Raw genomic sequence first — 25380 nt, 5'->3', positions numbered from 1 at the left:
CAAGAAACCCCTTCACGTATTGTTAGACACAGGAAGCACCCATAATTTTATAGACACACCTACAGCTCTGAAACTTAGGTGTCTTGTCGAAGGAGTCACTCCCATGTTGGTAAAGGTGGCGGATGGAGGTCAATTGAGGTGTGATAAGGTGATAAAAGATTTTGAGTGGAAGATGTAGGGATATTCTTTCAAAGCAGACTTTCTACTGCTACCCTTGAGTGGAAGTGATATGGTGTTGGGGGTTTAGTGGTTTTCCACTTTGGGACCAATCCTCTGGGATTTCCAAAACTTAACCATGGAATTTAAACTAAATTCCTTAAAAGTCAAGCTCAGAGGAGCTACTGTGAAGAAGTTCAGAGAAATTTAACCCCAACAGCTTGCAAGGATAATAGAACACCAAGGAGAGTTGTCTATGTTTCAGGTGATGCCTTGTGAAGAACAGTTGAAGGTTGCATGTTTCGAGGATCGGGGGAAGAAGCTGTACCCTCCTACACTGCAAAAAATACTTGATGAATATGCCATGGTCTTCGACATACCTAGTGGGCTACCCCCTAGCAGAGAACACTTTGATCATAGGATCCCTCTCAAAGAGGGCACTGATGCCATTAACATTCGGCCCTACAAATATCCTGCCAATCAGAAGAATGTGATTGAAGAATTGGTGCAAGAGTCGAGTGATCAGGGCATAATTAAGGATAATAATAGCCCATATGCTGCTCCTGTGGTGCTGGTAAAGAAGAAAGATGGGGGATGGAGGATGTGCGTGGACTATAGGGCCCTGAACAAGGCTACTATCAAGGACAAATTTCCAATCCCTGTAATTGAGTAGCTGCTTGATGAACTACAAGGTACATCTTATACACTACAACAAAATGAATCTAAGGTAACAGTGAAAAACCATTGCCTAATATTAAAAAAGTGTTGCCTTGTAGCTAAGGCAACACATATGAGACGTTGCTTATGCCCCCGTTGTCTATTCATAAGGCAACACATTTTTATTTAAAGGCAACAAATTTAAAAGCTAAGGTAAATTCATGCCTAACGCAACAATTTTACAAAGGCAACAATTAAAAACTGTTGCAACCTTAGGAAACAATTTAAAAATGTCGTCTTATGTCATAATATGCTACAAATTTTTCACGTGTTGTATTTGCTAGTAACGATACAAAAGTGTTGCCAAATATCTTAAAGACAACGCTTTAAAAACTGTTATATATAAATTGAAAGAGCTAAAATGAATTGGCTATTTTTTCCTTTTGTAATACATTGCTATATTGCAAAAGAGTGGAAATGTGCAGTATTCTTGTGAAATTGTTATATTAGAAAAATGTTTAATATCAAGCATCTAATTGCTTTAACTATACAATCCCAAACTTATAAAAGTTATATTAGTAAAACAAAAAACAAAAACAAAAGTAGTAAATAACATTTTTTTTTACACCAAATCATCTCAATAACCTATTGTTTCATAGTATGTTGTAGGCTATAATATTAGTTTAGCTAATAAATAGAAGCAAAAATATGTCCAAGCTGGGAATACCAATAGAAAGGTTAAAGCAAATTCAAATTAAACTATGACATCACATTCTTCTTCTTCCTCTTACTCGCTGCCTATTACATCTTCTTCTTCTTGTTCATTTTCCATACTATTCACTTCCTGCAAAAACAAAAAATAAAAAGTCTAGAATTAATATACTTTGTATTTCGAATGATATAACGTAAATGTATAACTAATGACAGGAAGAAAATAACAAATAAGAAAGGCATAAAATAATGGATACAAAGGCTTGGATGATTTTGCTGTAATGACGAATAACGAAATCTAATAGGGGTAATATCTTTCAAATGCACCAAAAATAGGAGAAAAATAATGAAGACATTAGTCACTATCTACCTCTACTTTGCGTAATTTAGAAATCAAAAGGTTTATACCTTGGATGTAGAAGCCGAAGAATGAAGTCGAAGCATTCCTGTTGTATTACCATCCTTCTCAGATTGACTCTCAAGAAACAAAGAGCCAAACATGTTTAGATCAAAAGACATTTGAGGATTTTGTTGTTGAAGTTGAGAAAAGAAGGAGCTAAGACCATTTGTCATCTCCCTTCTATCTTGTTTCCTTTTATCCTCATAATCTTTTTGTAGAGCTTCAACCTCCCGAGCATGCTTCTCTTCAAATTCCTTCATCAAAGCTTTCTTCTTTAACTGAGTTGATGAAACACCCCTTCCATAAAGGTTTATATGAGACTTTTTCTTGTTATCAGAATCAATATAGTGGAAATTACACTATCAACATCCTTCTCTGAATCTTGAAGTTCATTCTACATTTTAAGACGAGAAAAAAAAATTAGTAGTGACAAAATTAAAGCAAAAAGTATAGCCACATAAAATGAGAATAAATCTTACAATCAATTTGTCCCTTAGATCACCGGGCTTCCGCTTTGTGAGCTTTTCCTTGCGTGTTTCTATGAACATTTGAGCTAGAGTAGGATTTTGTGTTGTTTTATCCTTTTTCTATACAAGAGTGATGACTGTCAATTATTTTAATGAAGAAATAAACCAATAATAAAAGTGACGAGAAAAGAAAGCAAACAAACTCACCCATTTATATCGAACCCTAGCAAAACTCTTCGGTCCAGAAGTATGCATAATGTTCTTTTCCTTTCCAACTAACCGATTTGCTTTATTTTGCATACATCGTTTCTAACATATTAAGATAATGAACTAATTAAATAACCTTTTTCATAAAACAAAAAATATGCATTCATCATAAAAGGAGGTAAGTATAAGACTTGTACATGTGTAAATACCTCATATTTTTCATCATTCCAAATCTTTAACAATTCCTTGAACATTGTTTTTGGGACCCGTTTTGGTGGATCCATCAACCTCATTTTATCATTGTTATATTTATGAAAGTGTACTCTTTTCAAATAACATTTGTATCGTCTCCAAGCAGCGCCAATGGCTTGCAAAACCCATCTTTTAGCCTCAACTGGGACAATGTAATGTTTCTACAACAATGTACATGTCAATAATTGCAAAGATAATCAAGTTTAAAGAAAAAAAACAGAAATTTAAGTCATAATTATTGGTATGTGATTATCATAATTCAACATTTGCATTACTCGTTGATCTAAGTTATCGATAATTACCATATATGTTATAATACTAAAACAATTACAATAACCAATCAGGTTTTTTAGTCAAGATTTATAATTTTAATCGTAATTCATAGTTTCAGATCTTTCAATAACAATTATATTTTACTATAAGCTGATTACTCCCCTTGCTATTTTTATTTTTGAGAAAAAAAAAAACAAGCTCACAACACACAATTGTGAAGGAACAAAGATAATGCAAGGAAATATATATTGCAATAATAAGTAATATTGTTGTTGTGGCGTATAAAATATATCATGCTCATACATTATTGATTTGCTAAAAAAATAAGGTATATGTAAACTTACTGTGACATATCCCCAAAGTTCATCTTGCTTTTCATTTCTTAACTTTGGCCACTTAGGAATAGTTAATGGTAATACATTTGCCTTTCGAGCTATTGTTCCCAAGAAGCTAATAAACTCATTGCATGTATCATCGTTCGGACCAACAGGTTGACCATGCTCATTCAAAGTAATTTCCAAGCGTTCATCTTCAGTTCTTCCATGGACTTTATAACACATAGTGGGACCTCTTCTTGACTTTTCAATTCCATCTATCTCAATCAATTCAATTCAAGAGTTTAAAGATTATCAATATATAAGGAAATAATATAATCCAAATAATCTTAGTGTAAAATCAGTCCGTATGCATAAATAAACTAGTTTGGGCCCTAGTAGATTTAGATAATGTAATATAATTTTTTACAGCAATCAGCTTCAAACACATCCATGCATAAAGAACAAACGGTAATGATTAGATCATGCAATTTATAATGCAAAATTAATTATGATAACTTAAGACTCTAATTTAATGTTCTAATTGTTTAGTCATAAATAAGAACATATTGATTTAGTTTCCTGGTTTCAGAACAATTTAATTTACAAGATTATGAACTTAGAGTGTCCAAACACTTTACAACAAGTAAACTAAGGTTCATTATTAATAATAAATAAATAAGTAAAACAAATTAGTTGATTATTCAAATATACAAAGGGAAGCATGACTTGCCATTTTCAAAATGAGTGTCACTCCTACTTGAGAGCCCCAGTGCAGTTTCAGTAGGTTGCTGCACTGCAACGTCATTTGTATCTATTGCTGATGAAATGGGCTTAAGTTTCTGTTGACGCTTCTTATAAGCCATTGCCATTGCTATTGCTTTTCGAGCTCTTTTCATTTTGAAAATCTGTAGAACATGCATTAAAGATATATATATATATATATATATATATATATATATATATATATATATATATATATATATATATATGCAAAAGCTGTTTTTACCAACATATTTGTCATTATATTAAAGAAACCAATGCTACTGTGTGCTAATCATAATGAGGAGACTTGCTTTGTAGTTACAAATAAAAAAAGTATTCAATTACAGTTAGAAGTAATTACCTTCTTACGATTAGAGTTGGAGCCTTGATTACTTAAAGTCTCCTTGATACATGTCCCCTCAAAAGAAGAATCATGCTCATGCTCATCAATGTCAGAATCTTGGTCTGGCCTATATATCTCATCTTCCTCTGCATCTTTCTTTTTATTAATTTTCCCACGGCTGCCTTTTTCAATTTGATATCGACCCATCAATGACTTAGCCTTTTCATGCAGCTCTAAAGCTTGCATTTTTAGAGCATTTTCTCTGATCCTTTGCAATCTTGACCTCTCATAATCTGGAATTCTTGTTTCATCAGTGTGAAACTGTCGATTGCTTGCTCCCAATTTAGTGGATTTTTTCTTTTCCATTCCTACAATTAAAGATAAGTAAAAAGTGCATTTGTGAAAATCGTTATAAAACTTATAAAAAGTAATGCACATAACATCGGGATAAAAAAGTAAGTAGAGTTATTTTAAAATAGGGTATTGCACGTGCAGTGGGATGCAACATGAAGAAGGGGAAGGGGGGTTAGTGTAGCTATTGGAGAGGGGATGTGGTAGGAAGCTGCAGTAGCAACGGTACATCAATAGCAGACACCATTTGCTGCATATCGATTGGAACAGTGCAGGTAGCAGGCTGGCTTCATAGTGGTACCTTAGGCAAGACAGTAGTGCAACAAAAGTTCTATGTAGTTTTATAGCTATGCATATGCAGGCTAGCAGAGTGTAAATGGATAGTAGGCTAGTATAACTATATAAGGGAATAGTAGCTAAATTACAAATATACAGGCTAGCAAGAAGAGTTTTAATGGGCAGTAGGCTAATATAACCATATATATATATAAGGGAATGATAACTAAATTACAACCAATAAAAGGTAAACCAGCACTCAAATTACAAACTTATGGAAGAGTAGGCAATATAGGGTATATTTCGGACTTGAAGATATGCCTTAGGTCTTGATTTATGTTATTCATGGAGTGATAGTAGATAGCAGCGTTATAATTTATACAAGAATCAACATGGTGTCCCCTGCCAAGGGAAAAGTATAAGGAAATAGTAAACAAAATCATTAGAAAGAATGATTTCAAGCCTGAAACCACCTTGGAAATCTGTATGTAGTAGGAACCTTTTCGAAATTATTAGAAACCTGTTGTACTGCAAATATTACTACACTAGTCATTCGATTTTTCATGATCAAATTCATACACTCTAACATAGGGATGAATTAGTCTTATAAGAAATGCGTATATTAAACATCTTGAAGATACTCTGATATCTTTACTACCAGGACTTCCATGACAAGCGTTCTAGATGTTGCTTGTTACAGTTTCAGCATTAACACCTCTGAGGACTCCTTTTCTCTTTCAATTGCTTCAAAAAACATGACACTAGAAAGCAATAGGACTCTAGTTGACAGGAACATAAGGTTTGCTAAGTAGGAAGGCCCATAATCGAATCTTTACAGTAGTCCCTTATTCTGACCCTACTGCTTTCATGAAATAAAAGACTTCGTTTAGCTAACTAAACCATATAATGTGAAAGATAGTGTGTCCATGTCTTTATGTTGTGTTCATCTTATTTATTATCGCAATCATCTATTTAGCTCAAACCATTCATCAAAGAAAACTTGCTTGATTCCAGAAATTCAAATGGAAGTTGAAAAACATGACAGGAAAGGAAAAGTGTAAACAGGGATATCAAAGGTACAGGGTAAAAAAAGAGGACAAATGAGGGAAAAATTAGCCTACTAAATTGGTCAAGGGTTCAGACAAATGTTTAAGTGATTGTGTTGTTTATGCAAAAAATAGATACCATTATTATACAAGTGGGTTAATGAAACAACAATCAGACCTTAACACAACTATGGGTCTTATACGATATCCAATTGTCATTCCCAACAAAGCATAATATCATTCAAGCTTTCTGTCATATTGCAATTTAAGGATGATAATTTATAATTAAAGCTAAAACAAATAATATATATCATTCATCAAAATCAACCCAACATCAAAATTAACCATATTAAGTAGTAAAAGGGAATATGGTTACTTACAATTGGAATTCCGAGATAAATGACGATTTCGCCAGCATCAAATCTAACTAGACAATCCTGAAAGCAAATTAAAGTGTGAGTAGAGAGCAAGCCAACAAATTAATTGCAAAACAAATTTGAGATTATTTAACCCCTAACCTGAGCAGAGAGTATAAAGCAAGCAGATCAAGAAAAGAAAAACAGTGAAACTGATTCTTGGGAAAATTTTGGAGCAAAAAAAATTCCCATTTGCGCGCTTTTTTGGAGGTTATGGAGATCAAGAAATGGAGTTATGGAGATCATGGGGGGTTTTTTTTTTTATTTTTTTTTTTGGAAAAGGTTCATCTAGTTTCGTTGCTCTGAGCCTCAGAACTTGTTTCTTTGATGTTAGTTATTGTTATAGCCTGACATGTTGTGGGGGCCTTTGTGAACTTTATAATATTGCTCCCCCTTTTTTAATATTTTTCATAAAAATACAAATAAATAAATAAAAAGTGTTCACCAATTCACTACATAGGTGGATAGGCTAGCTATATACGGAGTATTTCACTTAAAGGTGTCAAAATATGTTCCAATCTGAAATCAACTCAAAAAAAAAAAACCTCAATTCGATCGAACTTCGACTCGCATGGACTAAATAATTTAGTATAACTCAAGTTTGAAGTTAGACCCGACTTGACCCAAGCTCAACAAATCCGACCCAAACACCCGAATTAACACCTCTAAATTTCCACTTTGTCAAAAAAAAGAATTTATGTTGTCCATAATTGATTGGCTGTTTCCTATCATTATTTTTAACTATTATCATAAAAAATAAAAAAAAATACAAAAAAAAAAATATTTTCACATAGATACTCCCTCATTTCCTTTCAATGTTCGTCTCCCTTAGACTATGCACTACCATGACTAAAAATAACTTTCATTGCATATTAGTAACACATATAATGATTGAATATTAATAAACTATTCATTGAGATGAATCAAATAATGCCAATATGATTATGTACTTATGTTTTAATATTTAAAGTAATTTATAATTATGTCATCCTATAAATTATTAGGTTAAACCCCGTGCAAGACGCACGGTTGTTAAATAGTTATAATGAAAACCAAATTATAGAAATGGTATAAAAATATAAGGACTCGACGCACCAATTATTCAATTATGAAGTATATAACCACATATAATAGTTATAATGAGCAATATAATATTTTAGAAATTTTAATTTAGATTTATGTAAAGCAAATGCCATTATTTGGATACAATCCTTCATTATGGTAAGAATACTATTTTTTAATTAAAGTACATAACTTAGTTTATTGATAAACTGTAATTAATTGCATAGTCACTTATCAGCCTTTACCTCTTATCTGAACTTGTCAAAATTATCATATGAGCTTATTTTGTATTATATATATACACCAATCAACCCTAACCTAAACTTATGCAACCTTATTTTTACTAATTAAAGTAAGTAAAAAAAAAGGTGAACAGTATGAAGTTATTTGTAATAATGTTTAACAAAGTTTTTATGTCAAGGTTTAAATTTATACAAATACGAAAGTCAAACTGTATAGATACAAAAGAAACATAGACACTTTTACCAGGCCATTAAGTTTTATAGTTATGTGACAGTCAAATTGTTTTATCATGCTTATAAGTCATGATGCTTAAAATACAATTACTTATCCATTGTTCTTTTACACATAAGTCATTTAAACTCGTGATTTTCATGAGTTAAAATCTCTTTGATACTGATTTGACCTGAATTAAACTCAATCTGATTTCAATTTGACAAATATGAACTTAACTAGACTCAACATAGACCTATAAATTGATTATTCTAATCTCTATTGAGCGTACTTGAGGTTAACCCAACTTGATTTTTTTCCAAACTTATCATTGTCTATATTTCTTATTTTTTAAAACTTAAACACACTTACTTTTTGCATGTACTATTTTATTTCATTAACAATGAATAATTTTTTCTTTGAAGGATAAACAAAATAATAAGTTTGTGGTTATCAATAAGGTATTAGTTTTTTATCTGTCATCTCACCTATATAGCTATTATTATATTTTGCCAATTTAATATTACTTAAGATGGTTGATAAAAATAATGAGTAAAATACTTATATAGCTATTTTAAGTCACCAAATTTCATACGAAATTTCTAAGTTCACAACTCTAGCTCTAACTAATAGTTAATTACTCATTGATTATCACACACTTTTTCATCTAACCTTTGCTAATCATACAGTAAAAAAATGTACTCTGTACTTATAGCATACATTGATTATAATCTTAATTTATTTAATTGATAATTAAGTGTAAAATTTAAGCTCAAGATTAAATAATTGGCCTGGTTTTACTAATCATTCATATATAGTAGTTTTTATTTCGTTTTTTTTAACTGTACAGAGTAACTTTTTTTTATTACTTTTATAAATTTATACAAAGTAAACAAAATCTCTTTTAATAAATATATTATTATTACTATTATTATAGATTGGCTTGAAGGTAATGCTTAGTAGGAAATTATCTCATCTAGCATCTTGATTACCAACATATAGCAGTGTTCATGTAATAAATCAAAGAAATTTTGTCAATAAGTACCAATAAAACACGTGTTTTGGAAACAACTACCTATTAAAATTTACTCTAACAATTCCGGCTAGAATCTCCTGCATGTGGGTTTCACTTTTTACCTTTATGAAGGGTAATTTAGTATATTCAGGTGGATTTTATGAGGGAAAGGTAAAAAGAGGGACTCACATACGGGAGATTCTAGCCGGAATGGTTAGAGTGGTAGTGTCAGTTATACTTTTTACAACTATGAGGTAATTTTATGAAAAATTAATAGATAATTGTTTCCAAAATACATGCTTAAATTAGTGATTCTTGACCAAAAAATTTATAATAAAAAACAAAAAAAAAAGGAAAAAAAAACAAAACAAAACAAACTCCAAGTAATTCGTTAGAGATTAGCATTCGTCACACAACAAACCAAGAACAAAATTCCCACAAAATCAATTAGACTAACGTGATTCCCACAAAATTTCCACAAAATCAATCCCATAAAATTCCCACAAATTCCCACAAATTCCCAATTAAGAATCCAAATAAATGCTCTCTGTTATTCTAAACTCCAAAATATTGCTCAAATTTGATTTTGATTTCTATTTTTTGGTATTCAAGACAGTGGAGAATTAATGTAGATTGTTTGGCATCATCTTATCTATTTTCTGGTAGATCGAGGAAGCAACAAAGACAAGTAAGTTCTAATTCGACTCAACTAGCTTGTGTGTTGTTCGATAATATATTATTCTTCATCCTATTTCGTACATGATTTCTGGAAATTTCTAATTTCCAATTTCGTATAATACCATTTTTTTTATTAGACTTAATAGAGGATACTAAGAGTATATTGTATTCATCTTTTATACTTGATGTTACAACAATATGTGTAAAAAATAGGATGATTCTGGATATTTGTTGCTTTATTAATACATGCTGATTTCTTGTCTTCTATAAGGAATTAGATTATGAATTATCATATTTGCAGTTTTGTTATTTTAAAGTCTTATTATGTCAGGCCTTATTAGGTTTGAAAAATACAGATTTATTATTTTAAAATCAAATTAAATTAGATAAGTATGTTTATGCTTTAATTGGTTTGATTATCAAAATTGATATATAATCATAAATAGTTTAGCAATATTATAGGTGAACATTTCTGTTAGACATCAAAATTTGAAACTTGATTCCACAAAAGGCCTGGAACCAGGAAAGAAGGCCGGCATATAATTGACTTATTCCATTTACATTTTGTTGGAATCTTGAATGGAAATAATAATGCTCTTAGCTAACACTTATTGTGGGGTAACATACATAATCCTTAGTTGTTGATCCTCCTTATAACTTCTTATGTCGTAGAGTATTAAAATGGCAATTATCAATAAAGATTGGATTGATGCACCCCAAAATGCCGAAGAATATATTAAAGGAGTTGAGAATTTTCTTGAATTAGCAGTTCTAAATTCAACCATGGACGTTGAGGAAGATGATGAACCGGAAATTTTATGCCCATGTACGAAGTGTGTTAACAGATTCTGGTTCACTAGGGAGGTGGTTTTCGATCACCTAATTGCTCATAGATTTAACAAGAGGTATAAAGTGTGGAATTTTCATGGCGAAGGACTGACAGCAGGGTCTTCTTCAAGGGGAAGTGGGCATCAATGTGATAATCAAAACACATTAGACAATATGGGTGAGATGATTAATGATATATTAAGAGATGTTATGGGAGGTTCCACCTCTGAAGCAGAAGGAATTCACAAGGGTCTTGATGAGAGTGCTAAAAAGTTTTTTAAACTGTTAGAAGATGCAAAAGAGGAATTATATCCACGTTGTAAAAAATTTTCAGTGCTTTCATACACAGTGCAATTTTATCTACTTAAATGCCTTAACGGGTGGAGCAATTCTTCTTTCGATGAGTTGATGAAGCTTCAATGTGCTGCATTTCCATCAGCAAAGCTCCCCACTTCTTTTCATCATGCTAAAAAAATGGTGAAGAACCTTGGACTTGATTACAAACGAATTGATGCGTGTCCCAATGATTGTATGTTGTATTGGAAAGAGCGTGCAAATGACAAGTCTTGCCATGTTTGTAAAGCTTCTAGGTGGAAATTAAATGAGAAACAAAAAGAGGAAGGTGCATTGCCCGACGAAGGAGTTCCTGCAAAAGTTTTGCGTTACTTTCCACTTAAACCTCGTCTACAAAGGTTGTTCATGTGCTCTAAGACGGCTGAACTTATGACATGGCATGAAACTGATCGTAAGAAAGATGACAAATTAAGGCACCCTGCTGATGGACAAGCTTGGAAAAATTTCGACATTGCGCATCCTCAATTTGCAAGTGATTGTCGAAATGTGAGGCTTGGTCTTACTACTGATGGTTTCAACCCGTTCAGAACTATGAGTGTGTCATATAGTATTTGGCCAGTTGTTTTATCCATTTATAATTTGCCTCCTTGGTTATATAATAAGTCTGAGTATAATATCATGTCTTTGATTATACCTGGTCCTTCTTCTCCAGGGTATGACATAGATGTTTACTTGCAACCGTTAATCGAGGAATTGAAAGAGTTATGGGAAGTTAGAGTTGACATTTATGATGCCGTGAAAGATGAAAAATTTTCATTAAGGGCTGCCTTGTTATGGACAATCAGTGACTTTCCTGCTTATGCAATGTTGTCAGGATGGAGTACTAAAGGAGAATTTGCTTGCCCGAATTGTAATCATAAGACTTGGTCCAAATACCTTAAGTATAGTAAGAAAATGTGTTACATGGGACATCGTAGCTCTTTGAAAGAAAATCATCCATGGCGTCGTAATAAAAGAGCTTTTGACGGTAATGTAGAAACAAGGCCTCCTCCTACTAGATTGTCGGGTTTTGATGTATTAAAAGATCTAGAAGGGTTTGAAAATAAATTTGGGAAAACTCAAAAGAAAGGCAGGAAGAAATTTCCTTGGAAGAAGAAATCCATTTTCTTTGAGCTTCCTTATTGGGAAACTAATACCTTGCGTCATAATCTTAATGTTATGCACATTGAGAAAAATATCTGTGACAGTGTGCTTGGTACTTTGCTTGATATCCCAGGAAAGACTAAAGACCATGTGGCAGCCCGCTTTGATTTACAAGATATGGGTATAAGAAATGAACTCCATCCAAAGAGAACGAATAATAGAGGGAAGCGTTTATACTCCAAAGCTTGTTTTTCCTTATCTTCTAATGAAAAAGACTTGTTTTGCAGTGTGATAAAAAGTGCTAAGTTTCCCGATGGTTGTGCATCAAACATCTCTCGATGCGTCCAATACCATGAGAGGAAGGCTACTGGTTACAAGAGTCATGATGCCCACTTTATGCTTCATTATTTGCTCCAAGTTGCTGTAAAGAATACCCTTCCTAAGCAAGTAGCATCAACTTTGATTAGGCTAGGATCCTTTTTTAGGGGTCTATGTAGGAAAGTTCTAAAGCCTAAAGATCTTGACGATCTTGAATCTGAAATCATAGAGATACTTTGCCTACTTGAGAAGATATTTCCCCCCCCAGTTTCTTTGACATAATGGTCCACCTTCCACTTCATCTTGTAGATGAAGTAAGGCTTGGGGGGCCTGTTCAAGGTCGTTGGATGTATCCGAAAGAGCGGTATTTGGGTAAACTGAAATCATATGTAAAAAATAGAAGTCGACCCGAAGGCTCCATTGCAGAGGCCTACTTGGCAGAAGAATGCCTTATTTTTTGTTCTCGGTATCTTCACGATGATTTTAGTTCAAAGTTGAATCGGGCACCTAGAAATGATGATGATACTGCCTCTAATGAAGATGTAAGCCTTTTTCCTAGTGTTGGACGTCCTTTAGGCGTAAAAAAGATAAACAAAGGCAAAAAGGTTTCTCTATATGAAGACACCTTGATGAAGGCTCACCGCTATGTACTCTTTAATTGCGATGAAATCAGTGATTACATAAGGTCAGTAAGTAATTTTAAATTGGTACTATTTCATATTAACTATATTTAATCTTTATGATTTATAATTGACTAATACAACTAAGTTGCTTTGTCATATGTATGTAGTAAACATCAAGATTTAGTGAATCGTCAAAGAAGTCAAGGTAGACGGGGTAAGCGGAGTAGGTGGGCGAGAGCACAAGAACACAGTCATGATATTGGAGCATGGTTCAAGGACCGTGTACGGGAAGAAAATGTTTCCAAAGAAATCAAGGATTTATCCCAAGGTCCTGACTATACCGTGAGAAGTTTTAAAGGGTACCTAATAAATGGTAACAAATTTCATACAACTGCACATGAGTCAAAAAGGAAAACTCAATGTAGTGGAGTTAGTGTAACATCTTCAATGTCGAGTTTTGCAAGTTCCAGGGATCAAAATCCTGTTGTTGGGGACGTCAAATATTATGGAGTGGTGGAGGATATCATTAAGTTAGATTATTTTGGACATTTCAAAGTGGTATTGTTTCGCTGTAAATGGTTTCAAGTCGAGCAAGATGAGTTTGGGCTAACATGTGCAAATTTTAAAAGGTTATGCTATACAAATGACCCTTTTGTGATGGCTAATCAAGTAAACCAAGTTTTTTATGTGCAAGATTCCAAGGAAAAGCATTTGCATTACGTTATGGAAACTATCCCCGGAGGCTTGTTTGATATGAGTGAAGAATCAAATGGTGATGTTGGAGTTTCTTATTGGAATGAATCTGCTAGCGATGGTGTTCGCCCAGAGGCAACTGTTGCTGATGACTATGATGTTAGTTGGTTGAGAGAGGACTTGCCTGCCACCACTGTTGACATTCCTGAATACATGTTAGAAATGCAAGCAGAGCCGAAAATTGATGAATCGGATGACGAAATCGAGGACAATACTCTATGGGATTTCATACAAGCAAGTGAAGATGAAGCTTAGGAAATATGATTGGTCCCTTCTAGGTATTCTGTTTTTAGTAGCTTTGAAGTAATAAAAGCTTAGGGATTTTAGCTTAAACAATTTTGGTTTTGTTTGACTGCAAAATTATTTGTTTTAATGATAAAAAGTTGGGTTTTTTTTTTATTTTTTTTTATTGTTTTGGGAATATTTGATAACCTTATGAAGCTTAATTTGTTTGTTTCGGAAAAGAATCAGTTAACTGCCCAAATCAAATAAATATGAAGTTTCAGTAATCATATATCATCTTGGCCTTGGTTGTCCGGCTCAAAGCTTCTTGCTTTCTTGACTACATGAACTGTACTTTATTGATTTCCCCCCTTTTATGTCTTACAGGCTTGCAATCGTTACGGGGTTTCAGAAACTGCTTTTGGTGCTGGTATGACCTCTTAAACTAGCTTATGTACTTTGCATGTAATGCTATTAGATCAGCTTATGACTGTTGGAGGAGATGTTAAGAGTTTTCTATCAGCCAGCCACACACAATAGCATGTAGCCACCAGGGAAAGCTGCAGGCAGCAGGCAGCCGCAAGCAGCAGGCAGTAGACAGCAGACTACCGCAGGCAGCAGCATCAACTTGTAGATATTGGAATAATATCATTTCAAGCTTAAATCTGGTAAAAATATGCCGAATTTACGTCATGCTTAATCAAGCATTTTAATTAGTTTTAGCAGTTTTGATTTGGTTTGATTGCAAAAGTATTGGTTAAATTGGACTTTAGAATACGAATAAGTTTGAGAATTAGATTTTGGAATTAGCATTGGTGTGAGCTAATTGATATTTTTACTGCTGCCATGTCAGATTTTGAATTATAACTTTTGAGAATTAGATAGATTTTAGGTTGAAATAATGATTTTCTTTTTATTATTATTTTTTTTATATATATAAATTTGTTTTATAAACTTGGTTATCTTAAGAAGCATTTCCATGTTCTAAATCAAAGTGAATTGTAATTGTCAAGTTCCAATTTTCATACTAAAGTTCAACCTGTGTATTTGAGGTATAATAAAGAATAATTGATGAAATTCATACCATGATTTGCCGGTTTTGGTGGGGGTCCAACAGTGACATTAGGAAGCTTCATTGGCAGAGTTGGGATAAGATGTGTATGCCTAAATCAAAGGGCGGCCTTGGTTTTCGGGACCTACATTGCTTCAATATGGCTTTGCTTGCAAAACAAATTTGGCGCCTCCATATTAAAACTGACTCACTTGCTTCCCGTGTTATGAAGGCCCGTTACTTTAAGAACTCTGATATTATTGACGCTCTCCGTGGTTATGACCCAAGTTATGTATGGCGTAGCATTTGGGGAGGGGAAGTGGGACGCTGATAGAGTTCGTACTATTATGGAAGAGGATCTTGCTGCTGTGATCTTGTCCATCCCGCTGTCACATTGCCCATCGAATGATAGACTGTTTTGGAGATGTTCAAAGGATGGGAATTTTTCTGTATGGTCTTGTTATTGGCTTGCTCGTAGGGGATGTGTTGAGGGGGCTGTGAATGTGATCTCAGAGGAGTACTGGAGGAGTGTGTGGAGGTTGCAGTGCCCACCAAAATTAAAGCTTTCTATGGTGTGCAATCAGGGGTAATATGGCTGTAAAAGAACGATTATGATACCGCCACATTACCTCTAATTCTGTATGTCAGATTTGTCAACACCCTGTGGAAACAATCCTCCATTCTCTTTTTAAGTGCACTACTGCCAGGAGGATATGGGCTCGTAGTGATATGCAGGATGAGGTGAATGCTGCCCCTATATCGTCGTTTGCAGATAGATGTTATGGATGGTAAACAAGCTCTTTGTAGAGAACATCAGAAAGGCTGCTGCCCTTATGTGGGCGTGTTGGAGATGCAGAAATTTACAGCTGTTTGAAGACATTTGGCCTGATCCAGTGTTGCTGGCAGCGGGTTTCTGTCGCTTAGCTGATGATTACACCAGGTATATGCAGAATGTTAAACCTCTTGGTGGATGCAACATACAAAGCAGCTGCTTACGCTGGTATCCCCCTCACTTTGGCACGGTGAAGATCAATACATATGCCCATGTTTTAAGTGGCAGTATGGCGGGTCTGGGGGTGGTTTGCAGAAATTATTGTGGCAATATTTTAATGATAGCTACTAAAAAAATCCACTACACTGATCCGAAATGTGCTGAAGTTCAAGCAATCAAATATGCTCTTTCGATTGCTAGGAGGTTCAACTACGATAATGTGTGGGTGGAGTCGGATGCATTGGGCGTAATCAACACTATATCCCACGGAAGCAGGGGCTTTTCCCCGATTTTCAGCGTTTATGATGATATTCGAAGAGATAGGGCCCTTTTTCTTTCTTGCAAATTTTCACATGTAAAAAGAATGGAAATACTTGGCACACCTAGTAGCTAAAGAGGATACGACGGGAGATGAGGAACTTATTAGAGTCACGAATTTTGCGCTATATATATATATATATATATATATATATATATATATATATATATATATATATATATATTCGTTTGAGGAAATATTATTTTGGATGAAATCATGTTGCTAACTAAAATTAGATACTTATACGAACTAGAATTCTCACAGATAAATGGTATCCCAATTATACACAAAAGTTATCAGATCGTGGGGATTTTGTGAGTTGATTGATATTTTTATTAGCTGCCATGTTAGCTTTTGGAATTAGATTTTGGGCTGAAATAATGATATATTTATTTTTTTTGTATAAAAGTTGTTTATAAACATGGTTTCTTTAAAAAGCATTTCCATTGTTTATAAAATATGCTTTATGTTTTCAGGATGCCTTGATCTTAATCTCACACTGTACATTGTACAAATCAGCAGAAGAGGAGGTCTGATATGGGGGTGGCATCTACTAAGTGCTAGTCTTGTAACAATCGAGCTTTTGTCCCAATCAGCAGGCAACCAGCAGCTAGCTGCCACCAACAGGCAGTCGCCAGCAGCAGCAGCAGGCAGTCGGAACAACTTGTAGATATTGCTTCTACACGTTGCTACTGTCTTTTTTGTTTTTTTTTTTTTCAAAGACTGCCAGCCTTTTGTAATTTTTTTTATTTGTACTGTATAATTAACATCAATTTTACTCGTATGAAAATAGTAACTTTTACATATATGTTATATTTTCTACATTGATTTAGCTTAAAAATGCTGTTGTGAAATGTGAAATCCACCGACCACATATGCACTGGCGTGGTTGAATTTGTGTGCCTTCAAGGCCAAAATAACCGATGCTAAGTCATTTTTTCTAGTCATCAACTATCGTTGTCATACACACCTTTACGTTAATGTTTTCAAATTGTTGAATAGATAATAATTTTGTTCTTATTGACAATAATCTGTTTATTATTATTTTTAAACCAATGTTCTAAATAATAACCTATCTTATGTAAGGTAATGAAAACACATGAAACAATCGTTGTCTTAGATACCTTGAAAAAACATTTTTAAAATTATTACATAAGCAGCAATATTATTGTTGTTACCTTTTTGGGCAACATTTTAAATAATTGTTGTCTTATGTAAAAAAAATGTCTACATTTTACATATTGTTGTCTTACATAATCTAAAGCAACACTTTTTAAACCGTTGCATTGTCATATAGTATAGATTGTTCAAGATCAAGGCAACAAACAAGTATTGTTGCCTTTTACTACAAAAGGCAACATTTGTCATTTTGTTGCAATTTTGTCCGTTGCCTATTCTCATTCTTTTTGTAGTAATTACTTCTCTAAGGTAGACCTTAAGTTTGGTTATCATCAGATTAGAATGCATGTTCACGACACTCATAAACTGCTTTTAAAACACACTTTGGGCATTTTGAGTACCTTGTGATGCCTTTTAGATTAACTAATGCCCCCTCGACATTTCAAGCTCTTATGAATTTTTTGTTTAAAGCCTATTTGAGGAAATTTGTATTAGTCTTCTTTGATGACATATTGATCTATAGTCCCACTTGGGAAGAACACTTAGTGCATGTGAAATTAGTGTTGGAGACTATGAAAAATAATTCCTTGTATGGCAACTATAAAAAGTGTTCTTTTGGCTCTACTGAGGTGGGGTATTTAGGGCATATTATTTCAGCAGAGGGGGTAAGAACTAAACCCGACAAAATACAGGCTATACTGAATTGGCCCATACCTAAGAATCTTAAGCAATTGAGGGATTCCTAAGGCTCACTGGGTATTATAGGAGGTTCATTCAAGGGTATGGGAAGATTTGCAAGGCTTTAACTGATTTGCTCAAAAAAGAAGCCTTCCATTGGGATGCAAAAGCCACCGCAGCCTTTGAAGAACTAAAAACAGCCATGACCACACCACCTGTGCTCTCCCTACCCAATTTTTCCAAACCCTTTGTAATTGAGACTGATGCGTCAGGAAGTGGGATAGGGGCTGTTTTGATGCAGGAGGGTCACCCTATAGCATACATCAGCAAGGCTCTTTCTGACAGAAACGCTACTCTATCAGCTTATGAAAGAGAGTTATTAGCTATAGTGTTTGCTGTGAAGAAATGGCAGCATTACTTGGTGTCCATGGCTTTCATTATCAGAACTGATCAACAGAGTCTCAAGTATCTACTAGAGCACAAGTTGGTAACTCCATTTCAGCAAAAATGGGTCTCTAAATTAGCTGGCCTGGATTATGTGATTGAATACAAGAAGGGAAGGGAGAACAAGGCGGCTGATGCTCTGTCCAGGGTACCAGAACAACACGTTATGCAAATGATGGTGGCCTCAATACACTCATCATTGCCGACAGAGATACAAGACACCTAGAGCACTGACCCCAACCTACAGAAACTGATAAAAGAGCTAAGTACCAAGCCAGACTCTCATAGACACCATACATGGGCAAACCAACAGCTGAAAAGAAAAGGCAAGCTGGTTATTGGGGACAATAAGTCTCCGAAGGACAAGATTTTGGCCTGGATGCATGATTCTTCGGTAGGGGGTCACTCGGGCATTGAAGCTACCTTTAGAAGAATCAAGGCTTTGTTCTACTGGACAGGAATGAAGCAGGATACTAGAGACTACATTAAATGCTGCACTATATGTCAAAGAAGCAAGTATGATCACAATGCCTACCCCGGACTCTTACAACCACTACCCATTCCAGACAAAGTTTGGGAAGAAGTGGCCATGGATTTCATTGAGGGTTTACCCACATCCTTAGGCAAACAAGTGATTTTAGTAGTAATTGACAGATTGAGCAAATATGCCCATTTCATTCCCTTGGCTCACCCTTTTATAGCCATCAAAGTATCTCAAGCTTACATAGACTTTGTTTACAAGCTACATGGATTTCCCAAAGCCATAATTTCAGGCAGAGATAAGGTCTTCATCAGTGAATTTTGGAAAGAGCTAATGTCCATGTTACACATACAACATAAACTGTCCACTGCCTACCACCCTCAAACAGATGGGCACTCAGAAGTTCTTAATAGGTGTTTAGAGGCATATCTCAGATGTATGTGCGAAGATACCCCCCATAACTGGGCTAAGTGGCTACCCTTAGCTGAATACTGGTATAACACCAACTTTCACACAGCAATACAGCTAACCCCCTTCGAAGTTTTATATGGGAAACCTCCCCCTCTCTACATCCCTTATATGGCTGGATCTAGCCCTATGGATAGTGTTGACAGGAGCTTACAACAAAGGGAACCCATCCTAGCTAATATCAAGAAGCACCTAAGCAAAGCTCAGAACAGAATGAAGCAATTGGCCGATAAACACCGGACAGATAGAAGCTTTGAAGTAGGTGACTGGGTACTCCTCACACTGCAGCCCTATAGACAGCATTCCTTGGAACACAGGTCCAATCATAAATTGGCAATGAGATACTTTGGTCCTTACCAAATTCTGAAGAAAGTGGGACAAGTAGCCTATACCCTACAACTTCCTGCAACAACCAGAATCCACCCAAACTTCCATGTTTCACAAATCAAAGCCTACCATGGTCCAATCCCTCCTTACACTGATCCCACCCACCTTAACCTTCCAGCTACAAATGAACCAAAAAAACCAATTGCTGTAATCAGTAAGAGGGGAGTAAAAAGGAACAACCAGGTTGTGGTCCAATGGCTAGTGCAGTGGTCTAATTCTGCTCCTGAAGATGCTACATGGGAGGATGCTCATAAGATCGAAGAACAGTTTCCTGATTTTGATCCTTGGGGTCAAGTATCAACTCAAGGGGGGAGTATTGGTATGAGCCAAAATGTGAGCATGCATGCACTGCACGTGACATTAGAGAATGAAGGAAAGGCAGCAACAACAAAAGAGAATAACGACTAGCTTAGTTATAATTAATAGTTCTAGAAGAAGAATCTTTATATAACAAACTTCCCATTATTTAGCATTATGTTATATTACAGCTAGATGAATCCGGTATGAGGGGGGATGTACTTGGCCGTTATAAAAGGCAAGCAACTTGATGTAATAGAGTATCCAATAATCAATCAATTCCTTTCCTTCTTCTCTATTACTCTCAGCTTGTGCACTATTCTTATTTACAGTTTGACCTCGTGAGTTCCTTTCATTTCTATCGGATATTCACTGGTAATCTGTGACCCAATACTCCTTATAATCGATTAAGGTAGGATTGGTATAATTATCTATCTACATAAACACGGTTCCATTGGTCTTAGTCAGTAGCAAGGATCCAGGTTGCATCACATTGCAATATACAGAAGGAGAAGAAAAGAAGACGATCTGAGCTTACACATGAAAATCTTCACAATTTGGTCGAAGTAGCGTAAAACCCCCAATTTCCAATTGAAAGACACCAAGAACCAAACCCTAAAATTTGAATCACAAAATCAGTTGCGTGAAATGAAAGAAAATGAGAAATTATGAAGATAAAGTATAAGCATAGAAGGAAAAAGAAATGGAGTAAGCTATTGAATTGGAAGAGTATTATGCGGATGGGTGGGTGTGAGTAGGGGTGTTAATCGAGTTGAGAAGCTCGCGAGAAATCCGAACTTAACTCGGTCAAACTCGGCTCGATATGGCTCGACTTGAGATGTTAACGAGCATGAGTTGAGCAAGCTCTAACTCGACTCGATAAATTCGTGAGCAACTCAAAAATAAATTTTATTAGTATAATTTACAAACAAAGTTACTATGTTTAAAATAATTTGTCACTTAATAAGAGTTAATTTATATTATCATAAAAGAAACAACAAATAATTAATAATTTATTATAAAAATAAACTTCGTATTCTTTATTTTAGAGCTTAAAAAAAAGAAAAAAAATTATAAAAATAAGAGTCATTGCATGAGCTCACCTGATGCAACGACATTATTTTAGAGGTCGTTGTGTCAGCCCACTTATTTTTGCAATATAGAATGGTCGTTGCATTAGACCCACCCTATTGCAACGACACTAAATAAACCGTTGCATTAGCCCATTTTATGGCGTTGCATTTGATTAACAATGTAGTAGTGAACAACCGGCCGCACCTGTACCTCCACCTGTAACTTAGCTAACTCAAACAACCATCATAGAGTATAATGATGTGATCAAGAAACTTAAGAAGACTAAAGTAGAGATGATTGTGTGGAAGCTTCTAGCCTCATCCATGAGCATTGAGTTGCAGTAATGGATGCTCTCGCAAAAGTAGGAGTAGATTTCGAAACTACTTCAGAAGGGTTGGCTAACTTCCTCACAAGTTACCTCCCTAGCCCAAATAATTTGATCACCTTCTTTGACAAAGAATTACCTCCAAAGGTTGATAAACAAAGCCTTGCAACTTACCATGGTATGCAAGAGGATGAACGTGCCTATGACCCTTGTAGACAACGGTTCAGCAATCAATGTATGCCCACTTCGTACTACTAAAACGTTGGAAATAAAGGATGAATATTAAACTCCATCTACACAGGGCATAAGGGCATACGACAACTCTCATCGCCAAGCCCTTGAGACTATTACTATGAACATTACTGCAGGAATCATCGAACATAGCATTACCTTCCCAGTAGTGGACATCAAGCCTTCTTTTAACCTATTGTTGGGACGCCCTTGGCTTCATGACCAAAAGGTCATTCCTTCATCTCTCCATCAACAAGTGAAGGTTATAGTAGGAGGTATCCCTATCACCATTGATGCCTCCCCCATTAGAATCCATCTGGTTGGCAATCCAATCATTCATGTAGACCGCGATGAGCACGATGAAGATTAGTGGGGCTTTAATGCCGAAGAGGTCTCTTTTATCGAGGAAGATGAAACAAACCTCTTGACTACGACCATCACTCAAATCTTGTAATCAATGCTATTCTAAAACGACAAGGACACTCTCCTGGAATGACTGTAGGAAAGAAGAAAGAAAGAGCCGAACGTATGGGACTACCAAGCCTCCCTAAAACGGATACTCTTGGACTTAGATTTGAACCAACTCTAGAAGACCTTAAGCAAGCCTTGAACAAATCCATTGCCCGAAGAAAAGATTGTAGCTAGAAAGATACAATACCAACAGACCCATACCTTCTCACTTTAAATGGACAATTTATAAAAGAGGGAGAAGATTACCCATGTTATGAATTTCATAAACCACTTGTCCAGCTTGGGTTTGAGATCCTCTTAGATTGCAACTTTTAAGATGGGATTCCCAATCCTACCTATAAGGAACACACACCCCCATGCTTCGACTTCAACTTCATGGGTCTTCTTTTTGGATACGAGACAAATAGGCCTAAGTTTGTCGACGACAACTCCACACTTGTACAAACTGTCTTACAAAGCGAAGACTTCAACCCCTCCAAGCTCATTGTTTCTACGGGGAAGGACTACTCAAAGGATGGCGCAAGACCGTGAAAGTGACCACACCAAGCGGAGAGAAGATAACCATAACTACGGGTGAAGGCCCTATGTTTGATCAGTCTGAGTCGTCTGGGTCCGAGTCTGAGTCTGAGTCCTCCTTAGAGTCTTCTACCCTTGAGTCTTCTACATCCCTCGTTGTTGCACCTCCTACTTTCGATCCTACCATAAAGTCTACCCCTAGAATAGTTAATAACAAGGTCCCTACAGACCTCTCTCTTTTTGATGTAATGATCCAAGAGCTTAATAATATGACTTCTTCCGCTTACGACTCGTGTTATTCCCTTACCCTTATTGACGAGTATTACTTTGCTAATAATGAAAAAGAAAAATAAATAATTAAATGAATGGAAGCACTTGAGAATAAAACAACAATAATTGAAGACACTGAAACTGTTAACCTCTCAAAAGACACCACCATTAAGAGAAAAGTTAAAATTGGATTAACTCTATCTAAATGAACAAACTGGATTAATTAATCAACTAGTTGAATTTATCGATGTTTTTGCTTGGTCATATGAAGACATGCCATGCATAAGCAGAGAAATCGCTCAACATACTACACCACTAATTCCGAGGATGAAACCTGTAAGACAAAAGCTACGCCGAATGAAACCTGACGTAGCACTTAAAATAAAAGATGAAATCAAGAAACAAATAAATGCGGGTTTTATCAAGGTATCCAAGTATCTATAATGGGTCGCGAACGTGGTAACAATTCCCAAGAAAGATGGTAAAGTAAGAATGTGTGTCGACTACAGGGATCTCAATAAGGCTAGTCCAAAAGACGATTTCCCTCTACCCCACATCGACATTCTAGTAGACAACACAACAAATCACGCACTTCTCTCGTTCATGGATGGGTACGCGCGTTACAATCAGATTCTCATGGCAGAAGAAGACATGGAGAAAACTAACTCCACAACACCATGGGGCTTTTACTGCTACACGATGATGCCATTCGGGTTGAAAAACGCGGGTACCACATATCAAACAGCAGCAACTGCCCTACTACATGATATGATGCATAAAGAAGTTGAGGTGTACATGGACGATATGATTGTAAAATCCAAAGATCGCCCAAGTCACCAGAAAATTCTTCGAAAGACTCCGCAAATACAACATGAGCTTAGATCCAGCTAAGTGTGCATTCGGGGTTACCTTAGTAAATCTTCTAGGCTATGTGATTAGCTCTTGAGGGATTAAAATAGACCCCACCAAGATTAAGGTTATCATGTCTATGCCACCGCCAAAGACCGAGAAACAAATTCGAGGATTCATTGGCCGGTTGCAATACATAAGTAGGTTCATATTGAAACTTACCACAGTATGTATCTGAGCCGATATTCAAGAAGCTGAAGAAAAATGTATCGGTAGTATGGGACGATGAGTGTCAGGAAGCCTTTGATAAGATCAAAGTCTATCTTGCGAAACCTCCTGTACTAGTAGCAGCATTACAAAACATTCCCGTTCGACTCTACTTAACAGTCACCAAATAAACAATGGGGGCTATGCTCGCACAAGAAGTAGAAGGTAAAGAAAACGTCAACTACTTGAGTAAAAAGATGCTTCAATAAAAGGTTCATTATACACCACTTGAAAAATTATGCCACGCACTCATGTGGGCCACAAAAAATTAAGGCATTACATGCTCGTTCACACAGTCTATGTGGTGTCTCGAATAAAAATCTACACTTAATGGAAGAATATCAAGATGGATACTTACGTTAGCCCAGTTTGATATGAAATTTGTACCCCAAAAGTCTGAAAGGAATGGTGATTAGGGGATTTTCCCCAGCCATTCATTATCTGACAAGTGGACCATTCAAGCCCTGCCATGTGTCCGCCACATGGACCAGTTGGAGCCTGCCACGTGTCAAGGGCTGATTAGTCCACCTTGGACTAGTTGTGCCACGCCACGTGGCCTCCCCTATGACAAATGGGCAAAACGGCCACCTCGGCCCAGTCTCCGGAAGAAGCCCAATCAGCCCTAGGTTGACCTAAACCTAGGATTGACACGCTTCCCAGGACTATAAATACACTAATTAATCCTCATTAAAGGATATTCAGCAATTAATTACTCTCACCTAGAGAAGCAAAAACACATTGATCACTCCTCACCTTGAGGAACTAGATCTCCTACCTTTACTTTTCCGCGCTTATTACTCCTAAAACAAGTACTAACTTGACCTTCGGAGGTGGAGCTCCCACCACAAGGAGTCTCCGTTGTTTTGCAGGTACAGGCGCAAGGATACCAGTCTCGGAATTATAACTCTCCCGTAGGACATCAGAAAACCCCGAAACATTTTGGCGCCGTCTGTGGGGAGAGTACTTTTGAGATAGCATCACAGTTTATACCGAATCAAAGCGAGAAGCGTCCTATGGACGACCCTCAGGTCTATAGTGACCAGGATACCGACAATGAGGTCGAGGTCGAGACTCACACGGCCCCAGACGGGACCTTAAGAGCTCGTCGAACTCGTTCTT

General features: G+C 35.8%; 1 protein-coding gene across 1 annotated transcript; it reads left to right on the top strand.

Moving 5' to 3' along the window:
- The first annotated feature begins 10523 nt into the window (after positions 1–10523).
- On the top strand, positions 10524–12707 carry LOC110695796. The gene has a single exon (XM_021873026.1). It carries the CDS (start codon positions 10524–10526, stop codon positions 12705–12707), a length of 2184 nt encoding a protein of 727 aa, XP_021728718.1.
- The last annotated feature ends 12673 nt before the right edge of the window (positions 12708–25380 follow it).

This window comes from Chenopodium quinoa, unplaced genomic scaffold (genome assembly GCF_001683475.1).
Source record: "Chenopodium quinoa cultivar QQ74 unplaced genomic scaffold, ASM168347v1, whole genome shotgun sequence".
Lineage (NCBI taxonomy): Eukaryota > Viridiplantae > Streptophyta > Magnoliopsida > Caryophyllales > Amaranthaceae > Chenopodium > Chenopodium quinoa.
The sequence above is the reverse complement of the archived record's forward strand: the minus strand, read 5'-3'. Positions and strand labels throughout refer to the sequence as shown.